General features: G+C 42.1%; 1 protein-coding gene across 1 annotated transcript in view; it reads left to right on the top strand.

Annotated features, from left to right (window-relative positions):
- The window catches only part of pbx1a (pre-B-cell leukemia homeobox 1a), a gene marked incomplete at both ends in the record, with an annotated part of 52,707 nt that extends 41,542 nt beyond the window's left edge, over positions 1-11,165 (top strand). Inside the window, 6 exon segments of the mRNA XM_014031003.1 lie at positions 3,361-3,605; positions 6,127-6,317; positions 6,551-6,686; positions 7,739-7,898; positions 9,786-9,898; positions 11,076-11,165. Coding sequence (XP_013886457.1) covers positions 3,361-3,605; positions 6,127-6,317; positions 6,551-6,686; positions 7,739-7,898; positions 9,786-9,898; positions 11,076-11,165 — 935 coding nt within the window.
- Positions 11,166-12,138: the final 973 nt, after the last annotated feature.

The following is a 12,138-nucleotide window of genomic DNA, read 5'->3' as shown; positions in this document are numbered from 1 at the left end:
GTGTGTGTGTGTGTGTGTGTGTGTGTGTGTGTGTGTGTGTGTGTGTGTGTGTGTGTGTGTGTGTGTGTGTGTGTGTGTGTGTGTGGTGAGGGGTGTATTAGTGATACTTGTCATGTCTGCTGTAAGTCACGCTGCTTTTTTCAGGTTCCCAGGTTGTTGTTGTTTTGTCTCAGAATGCTGTGTGGCAGGGATGAATGGTGGTGATGTTACATTATCATGCGGCTGTCGCTTTCACTCCTGCTGACTGCTCCGTGACAGGCCCACACACACACACAAACACACACACACATTTGTGTCAGGAGCAGTCCTGATTTATTAACTGCTGAAACGCTAGATGACGTGTGCCCACACAATCAATAGGGAGCACAGCCACTGCCTCGTCCTCTCTGGGGTCATGTGATGTGGAGGAAAACTAGGCAAGAAAAGAACACACACACAAACACACACATATCTACGCTACAGGGCTGCAGAGTGTATTGCATTACTGTATTGATGGGAAATGGATCCAGTCCAGTGTTTGCTGTTTGCTGCCAGTTAGAGGCTGAAGGGATAAACTTTCATCATGGCTGTCAGGGACATCACTCCTGCCTCGTTTGATTTTAAATCTACCTAATTGTGACAGAACGTTCCARCATCATCAATTAAACATGTTTTCATTTAGGAGCACTCGCAGGGGCAACAAGCTGGATGCTCAGGATCAGCCGCAGAGCTGCGAAGCTTCGTTGTTTTTGTTTATCAAATTTTGAGTTTTTATTTGCATCTGGTTCTCAACTTCCCATCTGCAAATAGGTTGTTTGATCATTCTGTTTATTTAGAGTGATGTGAATTCATTTAGAGATCCCCTTATATGAATGCATCATAGTTAAGAAGCAATAAAAAACAAACAGACTTGGATTTTGTCCTGATGGGTGACTGTATCACAGCTAAGTACTAATTATTGCTAGCATTAGCATGGCTTCTGTGTGAACATTTTTTACTGAGTGAAAAAAAAAAAACGTCTTGAGTCAGTGAGTTTCAGTAGCTGTAAAGTGCTTAAAAACAAAGTCAAAGGAAGCAAAATGGGCTACTTTAAGATTTTAGAAATTGTAATCGGACAAAATTGGGAGCTTCGCAAAACCTCTAAATCAAAACCAGCCCAGAAAATTACAGCCTTAACGTCGGCTTAATGTTGTCGAGTTGAAACCGGATGCTGTGTGGTATTCATGGACTTTAACCACGTCGTAAGGAAGTAAAGCAGTAGAAATTAATTTTGCCAAGGGAAAAAAGAAAGAAAGAAAGAACAAAAACAAGGCTTATTCTTAGAATCCCACTTATTATTCAGGAACTGTTTATGATTCATTTTTAATGCTTTGCCTTTTTTGGGGGGAGGCTTAGTGGCCCACATCTCTGTGGAAGATCGTGCACAAAAGGGAAGGAGAGAAAAAGAAAAGAAGAGGAGGAGGAGGGGGGTGTAGGAAGCGGCAGAGAGGGGAATTGTGTCCTCTCATTGTTCAATTAAGTCTGTCAGTAATGATCAAGATGAGATGATGGCCGCCTTCCTTTTTATAGATACTAATCTGCGGCTGTCCGTGAAGTAAGAGAATGGCGGGGTGGTATGGAGCCTTTTGTTGCTGCAATAGACTGTAAAATGTGTTTAAAAGGGTTTTGCTGTTATTGTGCCGCGTGTGATTTATTGTAATAGAGGGCACTTCCCACTGTCAGGTGATTACGTTAATGTATAGTCCACGGCTGCAAAGTTCACAATGAGCACTCTGACTGGCATTGAGGTCTAATCGATTTCATTGCTATTACTGAACAGAAATAAATAAAGCTGATGGCTGTGGTTAGGGTAATTATGCCACAGCACAGTGAATTGTTTGATTTTCCTTATTAATTGTATTTATTTAATCCATTTCATGCTTTTAGTTGTGCACTCGGGGACCTGGAGGGAATGAATAAATCACTCTCAGGCTCATTAGATTCCCCCTCTGGTTGGGACGTGCCACTATTTTGTCAGAATCAAATTGGCGTGTGTTATAATTTCCCGCTGGTGTGATTCACATTTAAAAAAAAGGAAAAAAAAGGGGAAAAAAATCCACATATTTCGTCTACCAGCCCATGTGCACACGCGCCCACACACACACACACACACACATGCTCGCCTACGTCTGCTCCCCATCTGAACTCCTGACCTTTTCCAGCCGTCTGATGGCCATTGACATTTGCCTCTTGAGCGGAGCTTGCTCACGTTTTTGGAGCTGATGGGAATGGATGATGTTGTTGCTGGAGGAGAGAGAGGGAGGGGAGGAGAAACGGGTTTGGAGGAGCGGGGCAGGTTGGAAAAAAGAGGAAGAAGAAGCCTCCTCCTCCTCCTCCCCTGGAATCCATCTGGACCCCCTGCGCCGCAGAAAGGTCACAGGGCGACTCCGACTCGCATCCTCCTCACAAAGGAGCCGCCGCCGCCGTGACCTGAGAGTATTCCACTGCAATATGGCTGTCCTGCTCTGTCACACGGCYTGTCGTTTCCCCGTCACGGAGGAGGGCGCGCTGCGTGGCCTTGTGATAGATGTTCGAGACAGGCTGCGGCGGCGTGAGCTGCGTCTTTGTCCTTGGAGACGGTGGATGGAGCCGAGGGCCGCACCTGGTCGGCTGTCTTCAGCACCTCTGGAGGAAAATCGGGACGATCGGCTTCTTTACCAAGGGAGCCTTCTGGTGGCAGGAAGAGGCAGGGCAGGAAGAAGTGATCCATGGAGTGATGGACAAACACAAGTCTGTAAAACTAAGACAGATTTAGGCGTCAGATGAGTTTCATGTAAGTTTGGATTTGGGCAACATCTCAAACACAGTTTGAGGCGTGAAGCTGGATTTAGGCAACACTTTGTGACAGCTGTCCAAAATGAAGGGAAACCAGCCAAACTGTTGTATCAGATATGAGAAAAACAGAAAAAATATTTTCTATTCTACTTAATTTAGATGTTTTTTTTTTACGATGATGTGTTTTATGTGAGTTATTATGTGTTTAAGACATTATTAAAGCCTTCAGCTAAATCGTTGTTTAAAATCTTACCAAATGCTGGGGATAGCGCAAACAAAAAAATTATGAGCTCTGCTCAAAATCTGTGTTCATTTTTACATGAATTAGGAGCTTGAATCGAGGAAATTACGCTTTTATGGTCTTGCTGAGGTGCCGGACTCGATGAAGCTGCACAATTTTWTGACACAGACTTGAACTTTTCTAACGACGGCCATATTTCAGGAAGTTCCCTCTGTAGGTTTGAGCAGGAGGAGCAGTTAAGGCTCTTATTTATTTTTTATTTGTGTCCCTCTGGTCCTTTTTTTTTTAAACATTTATTTTTATGTCTCCTTGCTGTCCTTCTGCAGTGCTCAGTATCCGTGGCGCCCAGGAGGAGGARCCTCCAGATCCCCAGCTGATGCGACTGGACAACATGCTCCTGGCGGAGGGCGTGGCCGGGCCGGAGAAAGGAGGCGGGTCGGCGGCCGCTGCGGCGGCGGCGGCGGCCACCGGCGGCATCGGCGCGGACAACTCGGCAGAACACTCGGACTACAGGGCCAAGTTGTCTCAGATCCGACAGATCTACCACACGGAGCTGGAGAAGTACGAACAGGTGCGTTTATGCAATCTGTCGGTTCTTGGAGCCTCTTTTGGAGATGTGAAATAAAACACAGGTACAAGTTCAGATACTGGAGCTAAACCCAGATTAACAATTATTTTTATTTATTTACATTACGGCTGCACCGATTAGTTGAAATAATCGATGACGCCGATTATGTAAATTTGTCGACACAGATTTTTTATTATCGATTTGCTGCGTTACATAACCACCACGTGAATGTTCATGCAATTCCGTTTCAGTACCTAAAWGCATCATTGCGACCGTATTGGCATAAGAGTGGTGAGTTTTTCATGCTTTTCCTGAACGCAGCATCGTGCAAGATCGTAATGACGTCAGCAGCCGCTGCTTCAATTCAGTCTGAAGCTTGAAAACAAGCCTCGCAGCTCCTGGAGTAAAATTTACTGAACAGACCTCCTCTGATTTATCTGGTGGATTAATTATCTTGTGAACATGACGTTCACTTGCTCAAAGTAAATAAAGCACCACCACTTTCTTTATTTCATCCACCATTAAACAGAGACCGGTGTTAGGTCGAGCGGCGTTCCCAGTTTCCCCAGCATCTCAAACAACAGAGGAGCTTCCCGACACACGTCTGACCTAAAGAGCACAAGCAGCCAACAAGTGTTGGACGTGTTCTGGATGTTCAAAACGTGACTTAAATACCTTTTATTAATTTTAACTGCATCCTCTTTTGTTTATTTGATTTAAACTTATTTGCCTTCCATGGACCTCCATCACACATTTTTTCTAGCGGGGAAATGACATCAATAGAAACACGTGGAGCTGGATTTTAATTTGTGCAATAAGACAAAACAGTCTTGTTGTTTTCAACAGTTTTCACCTTAAAGAAATAAGTTACACAACTGATGTTACTATACAAAGAGTTGGATGTTGTCTTGATATTTGTTAAATTTTATATATTGAGAAATATGTTAAATAAAAAATAATAAATAAACGTTTATTATAGTTTTTCCAGAGTGACTTGAGTTTTGCATGATTTAGTTCATTTGTTAGATTGTTAACATCTTACACTATATTTCTTTTAGTTGAATTTTTCATGCTGTGGTTGAGATTTTATGTTGATGTTAAATCTTTTAAGCTTTTTTTGTTAAAGAATTGACTCTAGAGTGCATATTTTGTGTCCATGAAAAAACTATTACAGAAAATATCACAATATTAAAGAACTGTTCTTGTTAATTTGATGAAAACGTTTTAAATATCCAGTGCACTCACATCAGAATAACTTTTAGATTTGTTGTTAGAATAATCGATTGATCGAATAAATAATCGTTMGATTAATCGATTAGAAAATAATCGTTTGGTACAGCACTAATTTACATGAAATGTTTTTTAATAATACTGAATTTTGTAATATAGTGAAATGACAACTGAAGGCATGTGATATAAAGCAGCGCGTGGTCAAACAAACACACGTCATCTGAAGACTAGGTCGTCTCATTTCTCATTCAAACCTGACTAGTGGTTCATGAGATATTTTGCTAACACACACACTCAGATAGAAACACAAGTAGCCTTATRGCATCAGATGAAAATGTCTGTAGGATGGCAATAATGTTGTTTAATCTTTGATGCATGCTGGGAAAAGCGTCACATTGTGGCGAGAAAGAAACAGCGGATAACACAAAACTCTTGTTCTTAGTGTAACAGTGTGATTCTCCTGAAATCAGCACTTACAGGACGACTCGCCACAAGCGTCGCTTTTCCGAGACGTTTTTCTTTAGCAGGCGAGCAGCCATTATATCAGTCACACCCCAGCTCTCCTCCAAAGCCTGAAACATCTTGTCATTCCCTCGGAAGTCAAAGCGTTCTGGGTTTGTCATCTTCTCCGAGGAAGGCTAGTCATCGCTAACTGTCACAGTCAATATACACCTGAGCATTTTTGTGTCACGGCGCTATGTACACCCCTGCGTACGTCTGAGCGTGCTTGAGTGTGTGTGTGTGTGCGCACGAGCAGAACGGCAGCTCGGTGGATCACTTTGACTGACGTAACCCCGGTGTTGACAAGCAACAGACACCTTGACTCTGAATGCAGTCATATCCAGTGACTGATTCAGACACGGAAAGAGGTAGACGGAAAGACRGAGCGAAAAGAGACGGAGACAGTTTAAACCTCTTGAACGTGAACGGGACTGAAAGCCTGCTGTCATTTCAGATTTCTCTTCACTTGTCACATTTTCTCTCCCATTGAAGAGAAAGCCTTTTTAATATTCAGAGCACCGCGAGTGCCGCTGCCTCCGCCGCGCGACTCCTCCGCCACGTTTGTTGGGGCTCGAGACGGCGGGCTGTGTCTGCGGCTTTAATTTAGACTATTCTTATTACCTGGAACACCGCTACCGTTACACTGTCAGCACTGCTCGCACGRAGTCGGGACCCACCGGCGAAGCTGCGGCGGCAGCTGCAGAATCCAATTTCACCCTTTTGTTCTGTCTGAAGCTGTCGAGCCCCCGCGWTAGTTATTCTTCTTATGAATCCTGTCTGTCTGTGCATCCAGGCGTGCAATGAGTTCACCACCCATGTGATGAACCTGCTGAGGGAGCAGTCTCGAACACGACCCATCTCGCCCAAAGAGATCGAGCGCATGGTCARCATCATCCACCGCAAGTTCAGCTCCATCCAGATGCAGCTCAAGCAGAGCACTTGTGAGGCCGTCATGATCCTGCGCTCCCGCTTTCTCGACGCGAGGTCTGTTACCRCCACCGGACACTCAGATCCTATTTTCTTTTTTCCATTCATACACCATTTCTCTCCCTTTTTTTCATTTCTATGTATAAACTCACTAGCTCTGAATCATTCTTTTATATTTAAATGTTTTTAAGCCTTATTTCATTTATACAGAAAAATGTTAGAAATAAACTTTTGACGTCTATTTTTAAGTAATTTTCTTGTGACCCGGTTCGTGCCTGTTTCTGTTACAGACGGAAGAGAAGAAACTTCAACAAACAGGCAACAGAGATCCTGAATGAGTATTTTTACTCCCATCTCAGTAACCCCTACCCAAGTGAGGAGGCCAAAGAGGAGCTKGCCAAGAAATGTGGCATCACTGTGTCACAGGTAACAACAAAAACAAAATCTTCCTGGAGCTTCCTGTTGTAGATTTAAATTCTTAGAAGCAGMGCTGCATCAGTTTCAGATTTGGCAGAGCTGAGAAAGCTATAGGAAAAACTAATCATTTTGACAAGATAATGCTAAATAATTCAACTCAAATTAAACTGCAGTCACATGAATACTAAATGTTCTAGCACTGTATTGTTTTAGGCAGTGGTTCCCAAAGTGGGGGTGCAGTGGTACTGCAGAGGGTACCAGGTTGGACACTGCTAGTATAATGGACAGGTTTTTGACAGGGCCACAACATAAAATTCAAATTTTTGCTCAGCAAACCTTAATTTTTTTTCTTATGGAGTTGTTGATCTTTTTAAATCCAAGTCACAAAGAAAAGCATTTTCTGAAAGATGAGTTAGTGATAGTGATGTGTCACACTGTAAAAAACCAACTTACATTTAAAATGTTGTTGGATTTACTTAACCAAGTTATATCAACAAGTCAGACACTCAAGTAAAGCAACTTTCACATTTATTTTAAGTAAATCCAACACAATTGTTTTTCAGTGTATGAGGGTGTTTTGTTGTTTTAAAATAGGTTGTAGTTTATTTTATTGCAACCTGTAATTTGTTTCAGTTGACTTTTTTAGTTCAAAAGCTTGAGGTGTGAAATAAACTGCAATGGAGTTTAAAAACAAAATTTATTTATTTTTTCCGTTTGGAGACTGTGTGCCAGGGGAGGTGAGGACGTTTTTTTCTCAAAGCAAAGGGGGCCCAGCAGAAAAAGTTTGGGAACCACTGGTTTAGGAAGTGAGAGCATGTAAACAGTGTTTTGTGGCTGTTATTGTTGTTATTATATAAATGATCATTTTTTTCTAAGAATCACAAATTGGTTTTGAAAGCAAAAGAGCAAGTTTGTTTTACTTAGAAGGAATGACTCTCAGCTACTCGCACGACAGATTTTAGTCCAATGTCATTGTAGGCATTAAAACCGTTGCTAAACGATGAAAGAAGTGTCCTCATGGTTTGATTCTGCTCTAATTCAGATCACTGCTGTCCTAACAGGTATCAAACTGGTTTGGGAATAAGAGAATCAGATATAAGAAAAACATCGGCAAGTTCCAGGAAGAGGCCAACATGTACGCGGCCAGGACTGCGGTCAACGCCACCAGCGTGTCGGCTCACGGCAGCCAGGCCAATTCCCCGTCAACTCCCAACTCAGCAGGTGAGCCTCAAACCATGACCTCAGACTGTTTAGGTGCTTTAAAAGGAGAAYAAAATAATGTTGTTGAGTATAAACTCATTCCACAGTTTAAGAATTTAGTCCGATGTTTATGCAGACGGGCCGAAAGCCTCTGTTCTTAACTAACCCAAAGACTTACGTTGGCTTCTTTTTCAATATCTTCTCTGCCTTTTGTCTCTCTCTCTCTCGCTCTCTCTCTCTCTCTCTCTATCTCTCTCTCTATCTCTGTTATTGACCTCCTGGTCTTGTGGACGTTAATTTTTCCTTCCTCTTGTCCGGTTGACCTTGTGTATGCCATTAAGCCGCTCGGAGTGCAAGCGGAGTCTTTTGTCATATAGAGACTTTGCAACTGTATTGGATTAGGACCGGGTGTTGAAATCAAGTTACGCCGTGGTCTCTTTACATCTGGGGGAGCTAGGGTCCATTAAAGGACGAAGACGATTCTTTGGGTCTTCCTGCACATCAATTATGACTTCCTTAATGAAACACTAGCTGCATAGACATTTAAATGTAATACAATCTATGAGCCTTGTTCAACTTAAACAGTTTAGTAATGAGAATCTGTCTCTTTCTTGTTGGCGGTGGATTTTTTTCCCTCTAACATTGCTTTGAGTAAATGTTGGCCTAGAGTATCTGCCATGTGCAACAAAACGTTACAATGCAGTATTATACTTTACTATATAGTGCAATATAATACTCAAAGTAAACAAAATGATACATTGCGATATGATCCAATATCATAGATTACGTCATAGTACTGTGATATCTGGTACTATAAGGTACATTACAATAGCTACGTTTACATGGACATAAGTAATCGGATTAAATGGCTGTTCGGAATAAAAATATGTCATGTAAACAGCCAGTTCGGATTATTCTGATCCAATTGAGCTCGATCCGAATGAATTTTTAATCTGAATGAGCGAGTTGTTTATGCCGATTGATAATCGGAATGACGTACATGTAAACACTTAATCGGGTCATCTTATTCTGGCTGTGGAAAACTGACCTGAGTGCGCAGGRCTTTCATTCACCCAGTTCTGCTCTTTAGAGGAGGCGGGGCAGCAGCGCTGTAGTTTCCAGCTGCGCTGCGCCGCGCAGGACTTTTCCTCCTCGCTCTCTTAACAGATGAAAAAGGAGACAAACAGCAGCCGTTGCTTCGCAAAAAAATAAAAATAAAAACACGCATTGCTTCATCTGCAGCTCAACCGGGGAGTAACAATGTCTCTACCATTATTAAAAGCTGACACGGGTCCATCCTGAGCGTACAGAAGAGCTTTGTTTACATTTGTAACACGGAAGTAGAGCTGAAAGTTTACAACACTGCGCATGTCAAAGTCCGATGCATGTAAACACTTGTCATGATCGGATTGTTTCCATGTAAACAGTATATTCAGATTATTTAACCCGAATACATTTAAATCCGATCAAAAAATTTTGTGCATGTAAACATAGCTAGTATGGTACAATACACCTCTTGCTGTGCAATGTAATTTGATACATTCTGATATTGTACAACACCATACATTAAAGTATACTTTGGTACGATACAGTAGGATATATTTTAATACAGTATAATGTGATATATTACAATTTGATCCAATATGATGGTGCAATGTGATTTGTTATGAAATGGTACAATACAACACTGAATGTACAATATTATAGTACAATTGTATGAGGTWTTATGTCTTTTCTTGCTCGAGGAAATCAGTTCAGATGTCTGCTAACCTCTCAAACTAACTCACTTAATGCTCTCTTGCTTGTGCATGATCGTTTTAACCCCCTTTCTCTATCCCTCTCCTTGTCTTTTCACTTTCTTTTCACCCTTGTGTATACCTTCTCCTCTGCCTCTGTGTGTATTCTCAGGTTCTGCTGGCTCTTTTAACATGTCAAACTCCGGAGACTTGTTCATGAGTGTGCAGTCCCTCAATGGGGACTCGTACCAAGGGGGGCAGGTTGGGGCCAACATACAATCCCAGGTAGGCGCTTTCTCCAAGCTTAGCAACTTTAAGGAGGCAAAAGGAAAAAAAAACTGACAAAAGTCTTGAGACATTTATTCCACGGCTGACCAGTCTGGGAGTGCCCAGAATAGTTTGACCTACACACTGAAACGGGGGGTCACTCCTAGCCTGAAGCTCCCCGTTAATGTAGATACCATTGTCAAGCTATGGTTGAATAGACGACGGCAGACAGTTTTGGAAACGTTGCAATGCTCATCAGCACTCCTGACAAGTGTTCACATAGCCACTGGTGCACTGTGGCTCCCTGACCTTGCCGCAGTGGACAGTTCTGACCACCGCAGTGTTACAACTTTCACCAGAGATTAAGAAACCACCACCCACGGTGATTTTCTCTTTTTTTATTTTTAATGCTTTTAGCGTCATTTCCTTATCCCACCATCCCTCCTTTTCAATTCAGATCAGCTCTCCAAATGCTTTAGGACGTTCATGAATATGCAACAGGGACGAGGCTTGTATGAGGTAAAGATGTCTTTGAGGTTTGCTTTTAAATATTTATTTTGAAGTTAGATGTGATTTACTAATTTGAATTAAAGCAAAAAATAAAGTACTTATGGCTAAACTGCAATCTACATCTGACTGAACAACATAATCTTGGCAACATTTAGTTGCGTTTTCAACAAAAGTACCTAAATATTTTTTTAATCTACAAAAAAATAATAATTTATTTGCAAGAAAATAGACTTTAAACGAGGCTATAATWTTGATGTGAACCAAGATTCAGCTTTAATACTTAGCACCTAGTTTTTAAAGCCTTACATCCTAATAAAAATGTTTAAAAGTTGAATAAATGAAATGCATTCAGAAAAGCTGTTTCACCTTGTGCAGCGTGGCATGTTTMTGTGTTTGAACCTCGGTCTGTGTGCATACAAAGACGCAGGAGCATTCAGCCGCACATTTTCAGTTTAACAGCTACAAATGGAACATTTTGCTTACTTTCTATCATTTTGTCCTTTTTCGCTTCGTCCGTTATTGAGCTCGTGCRAGCAGCCAAATCATACCGATTCATTGTTTGTAACCTTTTCCTGTTTATGATACCCTTTTATTATCGGAGTGACCTTTCGCTGAGTGTTGCCGCCTTTGTCGCGCCTAGCTTTTGTCTGACCGGGCCTTTTGTCTTGTGTCCTCGCTGTTCCAGGTGGATACCCTTCGCCATGTTATCAGCCAGACCGGAGGATACAGTGACAGCCTCGCGGCCAGCCAGATGTACAGTCCACAGGGCATCAATGTAAGACCTGTAAACCATCCCCTTCTGCTTCCTAACATTTGCTTTGCTGTCCCCAGTTTCAGAGTGTAACGTTGTCTAAATCCATGTGCTCATTTGGGTTTGTGCACAGCGGACTCTGGCAGAGTTGGGCTACTGTCCAGACAGTCCCCCCTCCCTCCTTTATCCCTCTCTGTTGGAGCTCTACGCAGTAACTGGTGCTGAGTCTGAGCTGGAGGAGCTCCTAGCTTGTCGGAGGACATTACCCTTAAGGGTTACCTTATGCGGACAGAAACAAAAGGCATATCTGCATTGTAGGGCTCAGCTCGATTCTGTTGCCCAATACCGGTTCACTGACTTGGAGCAAGGTGGGGTTATGTCACAGATGTGATTAACTTTACTTGAATTGTTTGCAGTGACTGCAACRTTTTTTTCTAGGGATGTAACAATACACCAATCCTCAATGATATGTCGATTAAATGATTAGTAATTCAGCTACATCAAGGCAAAATGAAAACATGGATCATAACCTTATCATGACAGACTTTGCGATATCGAGAAACATCGTATCGTCATCCAAATAAATCGATAAAATACTGTATTGTGATAGAGCTGGTCATTTACAACCCTAGTTTTTTCACACAAGTTCAACTATACAACAAATGTAGGAAGCTACCAAGTAACAACAAGCTAACGTTAGCTACTATTAGCTCACCGTCCTCTTCCGGCTTGCTCTCTTGTCCAGTGGTCCATTACAGCCGCTGTGCTTTTTGTTTGARCCTAATGTTCATTGTTGTGTTGCAAAAACAAACAACATAAGCTTCGCACAATTTAAATGTGATGATCCCCGCCCACATTGAGGCACTAAAGCCAAGCCGACTGGGGCCAGGTCTTAAAATGCAAAAAAGGGCTCAGGTGTTAACCTCCTTCCTGAAACTAATCTGGTTTTATGGCACCATAGAACAAAGCATACATATTGTCCTTTACACACTGAACT

Source organism: Austrofundulus limnaeus, unplaced genomic scaffold, assembly GCF_001266775.1.
Source record: "Austrofundulus limnaeus strain Quisiro unplaced genomic scaffold, Austrofundulus_limnaeus-1.0 Scaffold6, whole genome shotgun sequence".
In the NCBI taxonomy this organism is placed as follows: Eukaryota; Metazoa; Chordata; class Actinopteri; order Cyprinodontiformes; family Rivulidae; genus Austrofundulus; species Austrofundulus limnaeus.
Note: the sequence above shows the minus strand (reverse complement) of the source record. Positions and strands in the feature narration are given on the sequence as shown.